Source organism: Bombina bombina, chromosome 6 (assembly GCF_027579735.1).
Source record: "Bombina bombina isolate aBomBom1 chromosome 6, aBomBom1.pri, whole genome shotgun sequence".
Lineage (NCBI taxonomy): Eukaryota > Metazoa > Chordata > Amphibia > Anura > Bombinatoridae > Bombina > Bombina bombina.
In genome coordinates, this window is record NC_069504.1 from 111,219,232 (window position 1) to 111,239,571 (window position 20,340).

Below are 20,340 nucleotides of genomic sequence, written 5' to 3' on the forward strand. Positions count from 1 at the left end.
CAGTTCCCAATTGCGGAACAAGGGCTGGGGTTTTACTCAAACCTGTTTGTGGTTCCAAAAAAGAAGGAACTTTCCGACCAATCCTAGATCTCAAGATTCTAAACAAATTCCTCAGAGTCCCATCATTCAAGATGGAGACCATTCGGACAATCTTACCAATGATCCAGGAGGGTCAATATTGGAACTACCGTGGATCTAAAGGATGGTATCTACACATTCCTATCACAAAGATCATCACCATTTTCTCAGGTTCGCCTTATGGACAAGCATTATCGTTTGTGGCTCTTCCTTTCGGGTTGGCCACTGCCTCCCAGAATTTTCACAAAGGTGCTAGGGTCCCTCCTGGCGGTGCTAAGACCGCGGGGCATAGCAGTGGCGCCTTATCTAGACGACATCTTAATTCAGGCGTCGACTTTCCAAAGAGCCAAGTCTCACACGGAAATAGTAGTGGCCTTTCTGAGGTCTCACGGGTGGAAGGTGAACATCAAAAAGAGTTCTCTCTCCCCCCTCACAAGAGTTCCCTTCCTAGGAAACCCTAATAGACTCGGTAGAAATGAAAATATTTTTGACGGAGGTTCAGAAAGGTAAAACTTCTTAACTACTTGCCGAGCTCTTCATTCCCATTCCTCGGCCATCTGTAGCTCAGTGCATGGAGACGAATGGACTAATGGTTGCGGCAATGGACATTGTCCCCTTTTGCCTGGATACACCTCAGACACTGCAACTGTGCATGCTCAAACAGTGGAACTGGGGATTATGCAGATTCTGCCTCCTCAAATACAGTTGGACCAGGGGACCAGAGATTCTCATTCTCTGGTGGTTGTCTCAGGCTCACCTGTCTCAGGGAATGTGTTTCCACAGACCAGAGTGGATCATAGTAACGACCGACGCCAGTCTGTTGGGCTGGGGGGCAGTCTGGGACTCCCTGAAAGTCAGGGCTTAGGGTCTCGGGAAGAAGCTCTTCTTCCGATAAACATTCTGGAACTGAGGGCGATATTCAACGCGCTTCAGGCATGGCCTCAGCTAGCTGCGGCAAATTCATCAGATCTCAGTCGGACAACATCACGACTGTAGCTTACCTCATCATCAAAGGGGGAACAGGAGTTCCCTAGCAATGATGGAAGTAACCAAAATAATCCAGGGTGAGGAGGAGGATCAATCTTGCACCTCTCAGCCAATTCACATCCCAGGAGTAGACAACTGGGAGGCGGATTTTCTAATGTGTCAGACTTCTTCACCCGGGGGAGTGGGAACTCCACCCGGAGGTATTTGACCAGCTGGACTCAGCTATGGGGCACTCCAGAATTGGATCTGATGGCGTCCCGTCAGAACACCAAAACTTCCTCTTTACGGGTCCAGGTCCCGGGGATCCACCAGGCGGTGTGATAGATGCTCCTGCAGCGCCTTGGTCATTCAATCTGGCCTATGTTTTTTCCACCGTTTCCTCTCCTCCCGCGTCTGGTTGCCGAGAAAATCAAGCAGGAGAGGGCTTCAGTGATTCTAATAGCGCCTGCGTGGCCAGAGGACCTGGTATGCAGACCTAGTGGACATGTCATCTGTGCCACCATGGACGCTACCAATGAGGGCAGGACCCTTCTAATACAGGGTCCTTTCAAACATCCAAATCTAATTTCTCTGCGTCTGACTGCTTGGAGATTGAACGCCTATTTCTATCAAAGCGTGGTTTCTCTGAGTTGGTCATTGATACCCTGATTCAGGCTAGAAAGCCTGTCACCAGGAAAATCTACCATAAGATTTGGCAAAAATATCTTTCTCCTGTTAAGTGTGGTCAGTCCACGGGTCATCATTACTTCTGGGATATTAACTCCTCCCCAACAGGAAGTGCAAGAGGATCACCCAGCAGAGCTGCTATATAGCTCCTCCCCTCTACGTCACACCCAGTCATCTCTCTTGCACCCAACCTAATAGATAGGATGTGTGAGAGGACTGTGGTGATTATACTTAGTTTTATACCTTCAATCAAAAGTTTGTTATTTATATCAGCACCGGAGTGTGTAGTTCCTTCTCAGGTAGAATTTGAAGAAGAATCTACCTGAGTTTTTTTGTATGATTTTAGACGGCGTAGTTAAGATCATCTTGCTGTTCTCGGCCATCTGAGGAGTGACGGTAAACTTCAGAATCAGGGGCACAGCGGGCAGGTTAACCTGCAAAAGAGGTATGTAGCAGCAATATTATTTTCTGAGATGGAATTGAATCTGAGAAAATACTGCCATACCGATATAATGTAAGCTCAGCCTTAAATGCAGTAGTAGCAACTGGTTATCAGGCTGTCATGTATGTAAATTTACACTTCAGTATTTGTGGAATGGCACTTCACTGGGATACTACTGTATGCATAGACCTTTAGCCTAACTTGCCAGTGGGAACGACTAGCAACAGGCTTTCTAATGACCATTTCATTTATTTGATGTTAAACGTTTTTGCTGGCATGTTAAAATCGTTTAATTATCTGAGGTACTGGGTGAAAATATTGTTTTGGGCACTGTTTTTTTCCACTTGGCGGTCGTTTTATTTAATTTAAGACAGTTTACTGATCTCCCTCACTGTCTGTGTGTGAGGGGGAGGGGCCTATTTTGGGCTTTTGTAGCATCAGAAAATTCAGTCACAAGTCTGTTTTCTTCCCTGCATGATCGGTTCGTCTCTACAGAGCTCAGGGGTCTTCAAAAAGTTAGTTTGAGGGAGGTAATCACTCACAGCAGACCTGTGAGATTGTGCTTTTGACTGTGATAAAAAACGTATATATCTGTACATTTTTTTCTGCTATTCAGGGTTAGTTATCATTGCTAATGGGGCAATCCTTTGCTAAAAATTGTGTTTTTCCGGAAAGAATTTGATGTTATAGTTTCTCCGGTTTATTATTACTCAAACTGTCATAACTTTTTTTCTGTGCTTCTTAAAGGCACAGTACGTTTCTTCATATTATTTGTAAATTGCTTTTGAAAGTATTTCCAAGTTGCTAGTTTAATTGCTAGTGTGTTTAACATGTCTGATTCAGAGGAATATCTCTGTGCTATATGTGCTAAAGCCAACAGTGGAGTCCAATAGAAATTTATGTACTAATTGCATTGATGCTACTTTAAATAAAAGTCAATCTGTACAAATTGAACACTCATTCACCAAACAACGAGGGAGAGAGTTATGCCGACTAACTCGCCTCACATGATCAGTACCTGCATCTTCCCGCTCGGGAGGTGCGTGATATTGTAGCAGCCGAGTACATCAGGGCGGCCATTACAAATCACATTACAGGATATGGCTAATGTTATGACTGAAGTTTTGTCTCTAAATTACCAGAACCTTAGAGGTAAGCGTGATCACTCTGGGTGAGAACAGCGTGCGCTGTTAATTAATAGGGCCATGTCTGATACTGCGATCACAGTATGCAGAACATGAGGACGGAGAGCTTCAATCTGCAGGTGACGGTTCTGATCCCAATAGAATGGATTCCAGACATTTCTAATTTTAAGTTTAAGCTCGAAAAACCCTCGTGTACTGTTAGGGGAGGTATTAGCAGCTCTGAATGATTGTCAACACCGTTGCAATCCCAGAGAAATTATGTAGGCTGGATAGATACTATGCGGGTTCCGGCGAGTACCTGACGTATTTCCTATACCTAAGAGGCTTACAGAGATAATCTACTAAGGAGTGGGATAGGCCCGGTGTACCTTTTTCCCCCCTCCTGTGTTTAGAAAAATGTTTCCAATAGACGCCCCACCACACGGGGAGCTTATGGCAGACGGTCCCTAAGGTGGAGGGAGCGGTTTTCTACTCTGGCTAAGCGTACCACTATCCCGGTGGAGGATAGCTGTGCATTTTCAGATCCAATGGATAAAAAATTAGAGGGTTACCTTAAGAAAATGTTTGTTCAACAAGGTTTTATATTGCAACCCCTTGCATGTATTGCATCTGTCTCGGCCGCGGCCGCTTTTTGGTCCGAGTCCCTGGAAGAGACTCTTGACTCAATAACTATTGATGAGATTTCAAGCAAGCTTAAAACACTTAAGCTAGCTAATTCATTTGTTTCAGATGCCGTAGTACATTTAACAAAACTTACGGCTAAGAATTCCGGATTCGCCATTCAGGCACGCAGAGCACTGTGGCTAAAATCCTGGTCAGCTGACGTTACTTCTAAATCTAAATTACTTAACATACCTTTCAAAGGGCAGACCTTATTCGGGCCCGGTTTGAAAGAAATTATCGCTGACATTACAGGAGGTAAAGGCCATGCCCTGCCTCAAGACAGAGCCAAACCTAAGGCTAGACAGTCTAATTTTCGTTCCTTTCGTAACTTCAAGGCAGGAGCAGCATCAACTTCCTCTGCTCCAAAACAGGAAGAAGCTGTTGCTCGCTACAGACAAGGCTGGAGACCTAACCAGTCCTGGAACAAGGGCAAGCAGGTCAGAAAACCTGCTGCTGCCCCTAAGACAGCATGAATCGAGGGCCCCCGATCCGGGAACGGATCTAGTGGGGGGCAGACTTTCTCTCTTCGCCCAGGCTTGGGCAAGAGATTTCCAGGATCCCTGGGCGTTAGAGATCATATCTCAGGGATATCTTCTGGACTTCAAATCCTCTCCCCCAAAAGGGAGATTTCATCTGTCAAGGTTGTCAACAAACCAAATAAAGAAAGAGGCGTTTCTACGCTGTGTACAAGATCTTTTACTAATGGGAGTGATCCATCCGGTTCCGCGGTCGGAAACATGGACAGGGGTTTTACTCAAATCTGTTTGTGGTTCCCAAAAAAGAGGGAACCTTCAGGCCAATCTTGGATTTAAAGATCCTAAACAAATTCCTAAGAGTTCCATCATTCAAAATGGAAACTATTCGGACAATACTACCATGATCCAAAAGGGTCAGTACCATGACCACAGTGGATTTAAAGGATGCTTACCTTCACATACCGATTCACAAAGATCATTACGGTATCTAAGGTTTGCCTTCCCTAGACAGGCATTACCAGTTTGTAGCTCTTCCATTCGGATTGGCTACGGCTCCAAGAATCTTCACAAAGGTTCTGGGTGCTCTTCTGGCGGTACTAAGACCGCGAGGAATTTTCGGTAGCTCCGTACTAGACGACATTCTGATACAAGCTTCAAGCTTTCCAAACTGCCAAGTCTCATACAGAGTTAGTACTGGCATTTCTAAGGTCGCATGGATGGAAGGTGAGCGAAAGAAGAGTTCTCTCTTTCCACTCACAAGAGTTCCCTTCTTGGGGACTCTTATAGATTCTGTAGAAATGAAGATCTACCTGACAGAAGACAGGTTAACAAAGCTTCAAGATGCATGCCGTGTCCTTCATTCCATTCAACACCCGTCAGTGGCTCAATGCATGGAGGTGATAGGCTTAATGGTAGCGGCAATGGACATAGTACCCTTTGCACGCCTACATCTCAGACCGCTGAAATTGTGCATGCTAAGTCAGTGGAATGGGGATTACTCAGATTTGTCCCCTACTCTGAATTGGATCAAGAGACCAGAAATTCTTTCTATGGTGGCTTTCTCGGCCAAATCTGTCCAGGGGGATGCCACTCAGCAGGCCAGAATGGACAATTGTAACAACCAGATGCCAGCCTACTAGGTTGGGGCGCTGTCTGGAATTCTCTGAAGGCTCAGGGATCATGGACTCAGGAGGAGAGTCTCCTGCCAATAAACATTCTGGAATTGAGAGCAGTTCTCAATCCCCTTCTGGCTTGGCCCCAGTTAACAACTCGGGGGTTCATCAGGTTTCAGTCGGACAACATCACGACTGTAGCTTACATCAACCATCAAGGAGGGACAAGAAGCTCCCTAGCGATGATGGAAGTATCAAAGATAATTCGCTGGGCAGAGTCTCACTCTTGCCACCTGTCAGCAATCCACATACCCGGGAGTGAGAGAACTGGTAGGCGGATTTCCTAAAGTCGTCAGACTTTTCATCCGGGGGAGTGGGAACTTCATCCGGAGGGTCTTTGCCCAAATACTTCGACGTTGGGGCAAACAGAGATAGATCTCATGGCGTCTCGACAGAACGCCAAGCTTCCCTTGTTACGGGTCCAGATCCAGGGATCCCGGGAGCGGTCCCTGATAGATGCCTTCGACAGCACCTTGGACCTTCGGGATGGCTTATGTGTTTCCACCCTTCCGATGCTTCCTCGATGATTGCCAGAATCCAAATAGGAGAGAGCATCGGGTGATTCTAATAGCGCCTGCGTGGCCACGCAGGACTTGGTATGCAGATCTAGTGGACATGTCATCCTGTCCACCCTTGGTCTCTGCCTCTGAGACAGGACCTTCTGATCCAGGGTCCCTTCAAACATCAAAATCTAATTTCTCTGAAGCTGACTGCTTGGAATTGAACGCTTGATTTTATCAAACGTGGTTTTTCTGAGTCAGTAATTGATACCTTAATACAGGCTAGGAAGCCTGTTACCAGAAAGATTTACCATAAAACTATGGCGTAAATACTTATATTGGTGCAAATCAAAAGTTACTCATGGAGTAAGGTTAGGATTCCTAGGATATTGTCTTTCTACAAGAAGGTTTAGAAAAGGGTTTATCCGCTAGTTCCTTAAAGGGACAGATTTCAGCTCTGTCCATTCTTTTACACAAACGTCATGTCAGAGGTTCCAGACGTTCAGGCCTTTTTGTCAGGCTTTGGCCAGGATTAAGCCTGTGTTTAAAAACTGTTGCTCCACCATGGAGTTTGAACTTAGTTCTTAATGTTTTACAGGGTGTTCAGTTTGAACCCCTTCATTCCATTGATATCAAATTGTTATCTTGGAAAGTTCTGTTTTTAATGGCTATTTCCTCGGCTCGAAGAGTCTCTGAGTTATCTGCCTTACATTGTGATTCTCCTTATCTGATTTTTCATTCAGACAAGGTAGTTCTGCGTACTAAACCTGGGTTCTTACCTAAGGTGGTCTCTAACAGGAATATCAATCAAGAGATTGTTGTTCCATCTTTGTGTCCTAATCCTTCTTCGAAGAAGGACGTCTCCTACACACTCTAGATGTAGTCCGTGCCCTGAAATTTTATCTACAGGCAACTAAGGATTTTCGACAAACGTCTTCCCTGTTTGTCATTTATTCTGGTCAGAGGAGAGGTCAAAGAGCTTCTGCTACCTCTCTCTCTTTTTGGCTTCGTAGCATAATACGTTTAGCTTATGAGACTGCTGGACAGCAGCCTCTGAAAGAATTACAGCTCATTCTACTAGAGCTGTGGCTTCCACTTGGGCCTTTAAGAATGAGGCTTCTGTTGAACAGATTTGCAAGGCTGCAACTTGGTCTTCTCTTCATACTTTTTCCAAATTTTACAAATTTGACACTTTTGCTTCTTCGGAGGCTGTTTTTGGGAGAAAGGTTCTTCAGGCAGTGGTTCTTCCGTATAAAGAGCCTGCCTGTCCCTCCCGTCATCCGTGTACTTTAGCTTTGGTATTGGTATCCCAGAAGTAATGATGACCCGTGGACTGACCACACTTAACAGGAGAAAACATAATTTATGCTTACCTGATAAATTCCTTTCTCCCTGTAGTGTGGTCAGTCCACGGCCCGCCCTGTTTTTATGGCAGGTCTAATTTTAAATTATACTCCAGTCACCACTGCACCCTTTGGCTTCTCCTTTCTCGTTGGTTCTCGGTCGAATGACTGGGTGTGACGTAGAGGGGAAGAGCTATATAGCAGCTCTGCTGGGTGATCCTCTTGCACTTCCTGTTGGGGAGGAGTTAATATCCCAGAAGTAATGATGACCCGTGGACTGACCACACTACAGGAGAAAGGAATTTATCAGGTAAGCATAAATTATGTTTTTTTGATGCGAATCCAAGAGCTACTCATGGAGTAAGGTTAGGATTCCCAGGATTTTGTCCTTCCTCCAAGATGGATTGGAGAAAGGATTATCGCTAGTTCCTTAAAGGGACAGATATCTGCCTTTGTCTATTCTTTTTCACAAACGTCTGGCAGAGGTACCAGACGTTCAAACGTTTAGTCAGGCTTTTGTGTCAGAATCAAGCACTGTTTATAGACTGTGGCTCCGCCGTGGAGTCTGAATTTAGTTCTTTCACTTCTGCAAGGGTTCCGTTTGAACCTTTACTTCCATAGATATTAAGCTGTTATCTTGGAAAGTTTTGTTTTTGGTAGCCATCTCTTCTGCTTGAAGAGTTTCCAGGTTATCTGCTTTACAGTGTGATTCCCCTTACCTTGGTGTTCCATGCAGTTAAGTAGTTTTACGTACCAAACCTTGTTCTCTTCCTAAGGTTGTGTCTAATAGAATATTAACCAGGAAATTGTTGTTCCTTCTCTGTGTCCTAATCCTTCGTCGAAGAAAGGAACGTCTGTTACACAATCATGATGTGGTTCGTGCTTTAAAAGTTCTATTTACAAGCAACTAAGGATTTCAGACACACAACTTCTTTGTTTGTTACCTATTCTGGTAAGAGGAGAGGTCAGAAGGCGACATCTACCTCTCTTTCCTTTTGGCTGAAAAGCATCATCCGTTTGGCCTATGAGACTGCTGGCCAGCAGCCTCCTGAAACTATTACTGCTCATTCTACTAGAGCAGTGGCTTCCACATGGGCTTTTAAAAATGAGGCTTCTGTTGAACAGACTTGCAAGGCAGCGACTTGGTCTTCGCTGCCATACTTTTCCAAATTTTACAAATTCTATACTTTTTGCTTCTTCGGAGGCTATTTTTTGGGAGAAAGGTTTTACAAGCCAGTGGTGCTTCTGTTTAAGGTACCTGTCTTGTCCCTCCCTTCATCCGTGTCCTAAAGCTTTGGTATTTGGTATCCCACAAGTAAAGAGATGAACCGTGGACTGGATACACCCTTACAAGAGAAAAATGAATTTATGCATTACCTGATAAATTTCTTTCTCTTGTGGTGTACTCCAGTCCATGGCCCGCCCCTGGCTATTAAGTCAGGTAGATTTTTGTTTAAACTACAGTCACCACTGCACCCATATGGTTTCTCCTTTTTCTTCCTAACCTTCGGTCGAATGACTGGGGGGGTGGAGCTCAGAGGGGGAGCTATATGGACAGATCTGCCTGTGTGCTCCTCTTTGCCACTTCCTGTAGGGAAGGAGAATATCCCACCAAGTAAAGGATGAACCCCGTGGACTGGATACCACCACAAGAGAAAGAAATTTATCAGGTAAGCATAAATTCTGTTTTTTTTAAAGTTTCATTAGTTGCTTAAATATTTACAAAATAAGTGTAAAGTTTTAGAGTCTATAAATCGATGTAAGCTGCCATGTTGTAACTTAGGTTACCTTCCCTGCTGTGGCCAATTAGGGACAGTTATAAATAGGTCACTAGAGTGTGCAGCCAATGGCTGTGTGGAATATAACAGTGTTCTGCACTTATATTTCTAACAGAAACTGAATCACAATTTCAGAATGAAATTACAGGAAAAGGAAACAAATAAATAATGAAAGTATATTGCAGAGTATTTTTTATATATACAATTTATCATTTTATGTTACCATCTCAAAGTCTTTAATGTCCCTTTAAGACACCTTTCATGTACTTTATGTTGGGGCACTATACCATAATAGCTATGTGTGGCTGGTGGTAATGCACATTCTTTTTACCAGTGACTAACTTAACCTGGTGTAAAATCCCTATTCCAGCCTCAAGGCATCTTATACATTTAATGTTGATTAACAAAACTGAATGCTCCTCAACTTTGAGTTAACCACCACCAAAATAAATGACACCGCACAGTAATTAAACCAAAGCCTAACCCTGTCTCCCTCTACAAATCTCCCACACACTGTGTGCTTCTGTCTACCTTTGCAACCCCTCAAACACCCCACTTCACTTACTCCCAACCAGAAATAATAATAGAAAAACCCTAGTTAAACTTTAAGGGGTCGATCCGATATAAAGCGTCGCCCGCAAAAGCCGGCGACGCCAATAATTGCGCGGATTTGGTATCCTATATACGGCGTAAGCTAGAAGTTACGCGCGTAATATTTCTGCCGTCGCCGCAGTTTTTGGGCCATAGGCAGGTATACCAAACCGCGCAGTTTGGTATCCAATATGCCAGCGTAAGGACTTACGTGGCGAAAATGGAGAAAACTTACTCCATTTTACCTCGCCACAAAAGCAGCACGTAAGAAGCCTTACGCTGATATTGGAGCCCCGTAACTCCCTAAACTAGCTGCTAAAATAACCTAACCACCCTAACGCCATGCGCAATGTCTATCTCCCTGTCAACCGCCGATCTGCTAAAATAAACCTAACACCTAAGCGCATGCGCAATGTCTATCTCCCTGTCAACCGCGATCCCCCCCCCGAAATCCCCTAATAAAGTTATTACCCCCTAAAACCGCCGCTCCCGGACCCCGCCGCCATCTACTAAACTAACCCCCTACTGTGAGCCCCTAAAACCGCCCGCCATCTTACCTTATCTATCCCGTAATCTGACCCCTTACACCGCGCACCTATATAAAAAATGATTAACCCCTAATTTAATCTACCTACCCCGCCGCCAGCTATGTTATCTATATAAACCCTAAGTATATTATAGTTAATATAGTTATTAACATTATATATATTAACTATATTAACCCTAATTATATTAGGGTTAATATAGTTTATATAGTTACTATAGTATTTATATTAACCTATATTAACTCTATCTAACCCCTAACACCCCTAACTAAATTTATATTAAATTAATCCTAATTAATTTATAAACTAAAATATTCCTATTTAATCTAATACTTACCTATAAACTAAACCCTAAGATAGCTACAATTAATTAATAATACATTATAGCTATGTTAGGGTTTAATATTTATTTTACAGGTAACATAGTTAATTATTTTAACTAGGTATAATAGATATAAATAGTCTATTAACTATTTAATATCTACCTAGTTAAAATAATTACCCAATTACCTGTAAAATAAATCCTAACCTAAGTTACAAATACACCTACACTATCAATAAATTTAATAAACTACAAACATCTATCTAAAAATACAATTAAATTAACTAAACTAAATTACAAAAAAAAACAAACACTAAATTACAAAAAATAAAAAAAAGATTACAAGATTTTTAAGCATTACAAGATTTTTAAGCATTCTATTGGCTGTTCCGATCAGCCAATAGAATGCGAGCTCAATCTGATTGGCTGATTGGATCAGCCAATCGGATTGAACTTGAATCTGATTGGCTGATTCAATCAGCCAATCAGATTTTTTTAACTTAATTCCGATTGGCTGATAGAATCCTATCAGCCAATCGGAATTCGGCGGACGCCATCTTGGATGACGTCATTTAAAGGTACCTCATTCCAAGTTTAGCAGTCGGCCGGGATGGATGCTCCGCGGCGGCGGAGCGAAGAAAGAAGATTGAAGATGCCGCCGGAAGAATGAAGACTTTGCTGCCGCTTGGAGGAAGACGTCGCCGGAGGAAGAATTCTTCTTTGCCCGCTTGGAGGATGACATCGCCGAGGGAAGATTTCTTCTTTGCCGCTTGGAGGGACGACATCGCCCCGGATCGGATCAGGAGTTCGGCGGCCTGGCTTGTGGTGAAGACAAGGTAGGGAGATCCTTTCAGGGGGGTAGTGTTAGGATTTTTTAAGGGGGGTTTGGGTGGGTTTAGAATAGGGGTATGTGGGTGGTGGGTTGTAATGGAGGGGGAGGGATTGTATTTGTTGAATGCAAAAGAGCTGAATTCTTTGGGGCATGCCCCCACAAAAGGCCCTTTTAAGGGGCTGGCTGGTAGGTAAGAGCTTTGAAATTAGTTTAATTTAGAATAGGGCAGGGAATTTTTTGTAATTTTGGGGGTTTATTATTTTATTAGGGGGCTTAGAATAGGTGTAATTAGCTTAAAAATCTTGTAATCATTTTTTTTATTTTTTGTAATTTAGTGTTTGTTTTTTTTTGTATTTAGTTTAGTTAATTTAATTGTATTTTTAGATAGGATGTTTGTAGTTTATTAAATTTATTGAAGTGTAGGTGTATTTGTAACTTAGGTTAGGATTTATTTTCACAGGTAATTGGGTAATTATTTTAACTAGGTAGATATTAAATAGTTAATAACTATTTAATATCTATTAATACCTAGTTAAAATAATTAACTATTTACCTGTAAAATAAATATTAACCCTAACATAGCTATAATGTAATTATTAATTATATTGTAGCTATCTTAGGGTTTATTTTATAGGTAAGTATTTAGATTTAAATAGGAATATTTTAGTTTATAATTAATTAGATTAATTTAATATAAATTTAGTTAGGGGTGTTAGGGTTAGATAGAGTTAATATAGTTAATATAAATACTATAGTAACTATATTAACTATATTAACCCTAATATAATTAGGGTTAATATAGTTAATATATATAATGTAATAACTATATTAACTATAATATACTTAGGATTAATATAGATAATATAGCTGGCGGCGGGGTAGGTAGATTAAATTAGGGGTTAATCATTTTAATAGAGATGGCGGCGGTGTAGTAAGGGGCTTACATTAGGGGTTAATAATTTTAATATAGATGGCGGCGGGTTGTTAGGGGCTCACTTTAGGGGGTTATAGATATAATATAGCTGGCGGCGGGGTACGGGAGCGGCGGTTTAGGGGTAATAACTTTATTAGGTTGCGGCGGGGTACGGGAGCGGCGGTTTAGGGGTTAATAGCATTTTTATTGTTAGGCTAGTGAGGGGGGATAGCGGATAGAGGGTTAGACAGTGCGGGCTATGTTAGGGAGGCGTGTTAGACAGTGCGGGCTATGTTAGGGAGGCGTGTTAGACAGTGCGGGTGTTTTAAACTTTAGTCAGGTTTTATAGGCACCGGCAGATTCTAACGTGGCGCAAGTCACTGGCGACGCCAGCAATTTGTACTTACGCAGATTTCTGGACATCGCTGGTTTGTCAGACTTACGGCACGTTAGCATCTGACGGCGACCTATATGGGATGGCTCGAGTTGCGAGCTGAAACTGCGGGCGACGCCGGTCTCCTCGCTTGCGCCGCAAACTGCGATCGATATCGGATCGCGCCCTAAATTCCTAAAGTTGTCTCTTGTATTTAGCCTCTTCCAGTTAGCAACAAACTTCCTTTTGCTTTTTATACAAAATATTATTACTGGATTTACCATCACTAAAAATAAACATTAGTTTCTGTCATCATTTAAAAAAAAAAAAAAAAACACACTGTTAAACTCACCCTATCTGTGCGGCAAGTATATAGCTAACTCAGCGCCTCCGGCCATCCACAGCACAACTCTCTTCTCCAATGAAGGGACGTTTCCACCTTCAGCTGTGCTAGGATGTCAGTTGGCACGCACTGCTATTGGTTTAGAGGTGGAAAAGTCACCTCATTGAGAAAGAGCGATGTGCCGTGGGGGACTAGAGGCGCTGAGTTAGCGATATACTTGCTGCACAGTTAGGGTGAGTTTAGCAGTGTTTTTTTTTTAGCAAATAATGACAGAAACTGATGTTTATTTTTAGTGATGGTAAATCCTAGCATTTGTTATATGCTTGGATTATAGTAAATACTTAAAATGGTTAAAGGGACAGTAAACCTAAAATATAATGTTATATAATGCTGCACATAGTGCAGAATTATATAACATTATATTAGTGCTATCGTTATTAAACCTTATATTCCCTTTTAATTTTTTTAAAATATGCCAGTTTTTCAGACCCGCTCTCTGTACTCTGCTGAGCGGGTCTGTTTTTATTCCACAGCGCATCGGGCCAGCTGTATAGTCACAGCCCGGCCCGACCGTGCCATAACACTAACCTCTGTCTGACAACAGGAGCGAGCTGCACTTAGTGTTATGGCACGGTCGGGCCGGGCTGTGACTATACAGCTGGCCCGATGCGCTGTGGAATAAAAACAGACCCGCTCAGCAGAGTACAGAGAGCGGGTCTGAAAAACTGGCATATTTTAAAAAAATTAAAAGGGAATATAAGGTTTAATAACGATAGCACTAATATAATGTTATATAATTCTGCACTATATGCAGAATTATATAACATTATATTTTAGGTTTACTGACACTTTAAAGAAACAAAAGTCACATGGTGGAGATATTCATAATGCAGTAGGCAGCTTGGAGTAAATGAGTCACTTTAAACACTGCAGATACTTAAAAGTAATTTTTAGCTTTCTTTTTTACTCATAAATTTAACATCTGCAACTGTTTAAAATGCTCTACAGCAATAGCTTTCTGATGACATTTTGTATACACCCGGTCCAACGCGCACACACACTCACACGCAAACACACTCACACGCATGCTCGCTCGAACACACACACTTTAAAGGGACAGTAAACGCCATATTACAAGACATTTTTGTTGCCTTGCCATAGAAAACCAAGTGTGTTTTCTGTCCATTTAATTTCTCAAATGGACCATTTTTTATGCAATCATATGCTACGCAGTTGTCAAAACAATCTAATATATTTTGTATGCCAGTTAACTGGAGACCTCAACTATGAAAGCCCAAACAACCTTGCAGTTGGAAATGAATACAGTCTGAAAGTGGTAGTGCAGGATATTGCCTTTCCATATTATAAACGTAAGTATATAATGGTGCTCACACCCACTAATATAAATAATAAGCTTGATCAGAATAGTACCTTTTAACTTTTTGTCTTCTAGAAAACTTGTACGTATACGTGAAAACAATACCAGTCAATGAATTTCCTCCGGTGTTCAATAGCTCAACGTACGTGTTCAATATCTCAGAACTCTCCCCACGTAAGTAATGAAACGCATATTATTTTGCAAAAACGAAGATTTACTTTTCTAGATAATAGCTGTCTGTTTTGGTAATGTATTTGTATTTCATATAAAATGGCTTAGCTTAGCTATTTTAGTAAATGTTTAATTTTATGTTGTCTTTTGCGGATCACTTGTTGTCTATTGTGGCTACATTTAGCAGGCTAGTTCTTTATGCGCAGTTAAATAGGCCTCTTAACATCTTAATCACTTCTTCTGTATCTATACATTGCCTTTAAGTTGTCTTGTGACCTCATATTACTAATGTGAGATGTAAACCAAAATGTATGAAGTTTTTTAAATGATTAAAGGGACATAAAATCCAATTTTTTTCTTGACTCTGATAGAGCGCATGCGATTTTTAAACACCTTTCTAATTTACGTCTGTTATCAAATTCTCTTTTTTATCTTGGTATCTTTTGTTGAAAAGCAGGGCATAAGCTCAGGAGCGTGCACGTGCCTAAATCACTATATGGCAGCAATTCTGCAAGAATGTTATCCATTGCAAGAGCACTGGACTGCAGTAGTTTTTCCTGCTCAAGACACCTATCTAGATATCTCTTCAACAAAGAATACCATGGGAACAAAGCAAAATTGATAACAGAATTAAATTGGAAACGTTTTTTAAAATTGCATGCTCTGTCTGAATCACAAAATAATTATTTTGGGTTTGATATCCCTTTAAATTTATAATTTGAATTATGTTTTTTTAATTGTTTCTTTAGCAAATTTTACTATCTCCCCTATCAGGATGTTTTCTTAGCTTTGATGTATGTTGTGTAGAATCTTATTTAAACTTAAATATACATTTTCACAATGAATAAGCTATATAACAACACTTTCATTTATTTTTTGTCTTCTGTTTTAATTTTTTTCTTTTAAAGGGAAGGTCAATTTTGACGAATTAGTGCTCGGTTTAAAAACAAGGGCACTTTAATTCATCAAAATTTACATTTCAAGCGTTTTCTTCAAAAACTTACCTTTTAATCCTGAAAGCTGCTTCATCGATTCCCCCGGCCGTCGAAAGCTTCTGCTACGTCAGAAATGACGAATCCGGATTCCTCCAATCACGGCGTTCCGCCTGGGGGATCATGGCCTGATTGGATGAAGCCGGATTCGTCATTTTGGACCCGCGAAGAGGGCTTGCGACGGGTGGAGGAAGCATTGCAGCGGCTCTCAGGATTAAAAGGTAAGTTTTTGAAGAGAACGCTTGAAATGTCAATTTTGATGAATTAAAGTGCCCTTGTTTTTAATAGGATAATTAAAAACCAGGCACTAATTCTTCAAAATTGACCTTCACTTTAAGAGGCCCATTTATCAAGCTCCGTATGGAGCTTGTGGGCCCGTGTTTCTGGCGAGTCTGAAGACTCGCCAGAAACAGCAGTTATGATACAGCGGTCTAAAGACCGCTGCTCCATAACCCTGTCCGCCTGCTCTGAGCATCGTCACAGGAATCGTCACAATTCAACCCGATCAAGTACGATCGGGTTGATTGACACCTCCCTGCTGGCGGCCGATTGGCCGCAAGTCTGCAGGGGTCAGCATTGCACCAGCAGCTCTTGTGAGCTGCTGGTGCAATGCTGAATATGGAGAGCGTATTGCTCTCCGCATTCAGCGAGTTCTTGCGGACCTGATCCGCACTGTCGGATCAGGTCCGCAAGACCTTTGATAAATAGGCCTCTAAGTGTTTCACAAAGGTTTCCAACATGTTATCCAGACAGTTAATAGGGTGCTCTACCATACCACGACTTGTGAAATCAACCTGAAGTGTAAAGGGGTGCGGCTTTGAAGCTCTCGAAAAGTAGCAATAAAAAATCAAAATGGATCTGTAATAGAACTGTGCTAGGGGAGGGTATGACTGCAGGATTGAGGTGCTAGTGTTGGAGTGTTCCACAACATGAAGGAAACTTGGGATCTTAAATTTACTGATGAAAAGTAATCATGTGATTATATTGTTCCTTTCCACAACATTCAGTGGAATCCAGCCCTTGTTTAGTCTTCTTGTTTTTATATTAGCTTCTTGTATGGAGTTATGGTTAGGTTGTACCTAACAGGGATTGATTTACCCACTAGGTCAAAGATATAGATTTAAGTGGTTGTGAGAGACAGAAACAAACAAATTAAAGTTAGTAAGTATGAAAGCTATGTAGGGTTGTCACTCAGCTGGTATTTTACCACCAAGGCTTGTATTTTTAAGGCTCAGGTCAAAGCTATAAAAATCCTACCTCCCTATTGAACTACCGCCCTATTTCCCTCCTCCCTCTTGCCTCAAAGATTCTTGAAAAACTAGTATATGCACACCTATCCCATATCCTTACATCAAACTCCCTCCTTGACCCACTGCAATCTGGATTTCGTCCGCATCACTCCACAGAGACAGCAATTGTTAAGGTTACCAACTACCTACTTACAGCAATATCAAAAGGCCACTTTTCTCTGCTTATCCTCATTGATCTGTCCGCAGCCTTTGACTCTGTTGACCACCTTCTTTTGCTCCAAACCCTCCAATCCTTCGGCATCTGTTACACAGCCCTCTTGTGGCTCTCTTCCTACCTGTCAAACCGTACCTTTAGTGTAGCCTTCTCTGGGGCCTCCTCTGCCCCGTCACCACTTTCTGTCGGAGTACCGCAAGGCTCTGTTCTCGGTCCCTATCTCTTCTCAATCTACACGTCATCACTAGGTTCCCTAATAAAGTCCCACGGTTTCCAATATCATTTGTATGCCGATGACACCCAAATCTACTTCTCCAGACCTATCTCCTTCCTTGCTAACCCGTGTCACTAACTGTCTTTCTCACATCTCTTCCTGGATGTCCTCTCACTACCTCAAGCTAAATCTCTCCAAAACTGAGCTCCTTATTGCCCCCCCCTTCTTACAAAATCTCCACCCCCAATCTCTCTATAACTGTTGACAACTCCATCATTACCCCTACCCCGCATGCCCGATGTCTCAGGGTCACATTTGACTCAGATCTTTCTTTCACTCCTCACATTCAGTCCTTGGCTAAAGCCAGTCGCTTCCACCTTAGAAACATCTCTAAAATTAGACACTTCCTTACACAAGACACAACTAAGATTTTAATCCACTCTCTCATCCTGTCCTGCCTCAATTACTGCAATTCTGTCCTCTCTGGTCTCCCCACCTGCCGCCTAGCTCCTTTACAATCCATAATGAAGGCCTCTGCCAGGCTCATCTTCCTTACACGTCACTCTTCATCTGCTGCACCTCTCTGCCAATCCCTTCACTGGCTTCCTCTTGCCTCTAGGATCAAACACAAAATTCTCACTATGACATACAAAGCCCTCAACTGCACTGCTCCCCCCTATATCTCAGACCTTGTCTCCAGATACTCTACCTCCCGTCCCCTTCGCTCTGCTCATGACCTTCTACTCTCCTCCTCTCAAGTTACCTCATCACACTTCCGTTTACAGAACTTCTCCAGACTGGCTCCCATCTTGTGGAACTCTCTGCCTCGCTCCACAAGACTCTACCCTAGTTTTGAAAGCTTCAAGCGCTCCCTAAAGACTCTACTGTTCAGGGATGCATACAACCTACGCTAACATTTCTTTATACCAGTTCCTCTCCTCTATTGCTATCCCCTGAACCCCCTTAGCATGTAAGCCTAAGAGTCCAGCTGTTTGTAGATCACCTTCTTAAGAGCTGACTACAACAGTGCAACTCTTGGCAGGGCCCTCTACCCATTTGATCCATATAATTGTTTTGTTGTACTCCGCCTTTGTTTATAGCGCTGCGGAATCTGCTGGCGCTCTACAAATAACCGATAATAATAATAATAAAGCTGAAAATTTAGTTTAATTATAGAATTAAGGATGCTATCATGGTCAAAGTTCTTCTAAGTGTATTGGAATCTAATTATAAACAAACAATCATTTAAAATCAGTCCTAGCAGCTTTAGTTGCTGAATAATACGGTTTTATTATTTATGCTAATGAGTATGGTCAGTATTTTTATTCCAGAAAAGGTAGCAACCCTAAAGCTTGATAAATAAAAATTAAAAAAAAGACGAGAGATGGTGTTGGTGAAAGTATGTAGTTTTATTTATGTAGATTTATTTGCTGGTCTTTGTGTGACCACAGTCATGGACTTTATTCAAAAAGGAAAATATGATGGCTATGAAAATATAAACAATAATATAATGCATGAATGGTGCAAAATGGCTATAAGGGTTTGAGGTATATAACCTAATTCACAGACCTTTAGGTTATAGAGTTATTGAACATTATGACAATAACAATGATTATTGAACATTATAACAATAACAATTATAAACACTTTTTTTTTATCTTAGCAGCTGGAACTAAAATTGGGCAACTGTATGCGACAGACAGAGACTATCCCATTAATGTAATAACCTACTCCATTGTGGGCGGTGGTAGCACTTTGGGAGCCACTAGCATATTTTGGATTAATCCAAACACAGCAAATTTGGAGCTTGCTTATTTTGCAGATTATGAGACAACAAAACAGTATATACTTCTTGTACAAGCTGCTGACCAGGGGCCACTCTACTCTACGGCAACAGTGAGTAAATATTACAATAAATACTTGATGAGAGATAAAGAAAGGTTTATGTAATGATAGAAAGGTCTGCAGAATGTTCCTCCAAATGTTGTACTAAAACTATTTAACATTTAAAGAGCCTTTCTATAAGTAATTTTATTACTGCACAAATGATTCCTGGTGTGTTTTGCTCAGGACTGGTAATTCAGTGCCAGTACTGAGCAAGACACAGTCAGAGACTTTTGCATATTCTTCTTACTGACTTGTCCCTGCTCTACTCAGGAGGAGCGGCAGTGCAATTCTAGGCAGGGCCCTCTATCCATTCGATCCCTATAATTGCTACCTTGAATACCGCCTTTGTTTATAGCACTGCAGAATCTGTTGGCGCTCTACAAATAACCGATTATAATAAATAAAAATAATGCATTGTGGAGTGTGAGCAAATCTTCAAAAGGACCTAAAAGTTATAGCTATTACAGCCCCACTCTTATGGGAAGGCTTTCCACAAGACTTTGGAGTGTGTCTGGGGGAATTTGTGCCAAAAGAGCATTTGTGAGGTCATAACTAAATATTTTATATAAAAAGCTGACGTGTTTACAGTACTTTTAAGCACATAGTTAAGAACTGCCCTGAAGCCGTATGACTGGGACCTAGCTGAACACATCTGGTCATCCAATGACAACAGGCATATGTGTGTAGTAGCCACCAATCACCAGTTAGCACCTAGTAGCACAATGCAGCTCCTGAGCCTACCTAGATGTGCTTTTTTTAACAAAGGATACCAAGAGAACAAAGTACATTTGCTAACAGAAGTACATTGAAAAGTCTGAATTATGGACGTTTATTTTTTACTTTAATTTTCCTTTAATATATTGAGCATTCATGCAGTAATGAAAAGCTCTGATGAAGTAGATAGAGGTTGTGTGGTGGTGAAAATGGAAGTACCCTGACAGTTTAGCTTTTAACGGACTTTGACATCAAATTGATTGATTCTGCTAAAGTGTACAATTTGAAAAAACTAGAAACGTTACAATATATTTCTATTATCACATGTACCTATTTCCCATTTGAAAATAA

General features: G+C 41.6%; 1 protein-coding gene across 1 annotated transcript in view; it reads left to right on the top strand.

Annotated features, from left to right (window-relative positions):
- Positions 1-20,340, top strand: part of CDHR3 (cadherin related family member 3) — a 201,797-nt gene that overhangs the window by 146,720 nt on the left and 34,737 nt on the right. The window contains exons 11-13 of the mRNA XM_053719171.1: positions 14,437-14,539; positions 14,623-14,721; positions 19,055-19,284. Of these exons, the coding sequence (XP_053575146.1) occupies positions 14,437-14,539; positions 14,623-14,721; positions 19,055-19,284 (432 nt within the window). The remainder of the gene's footprint in view (positions 1-14,436; positions 14,540-14,622; positions 14,722-19,054; positions 19,285-20,340) is intronic.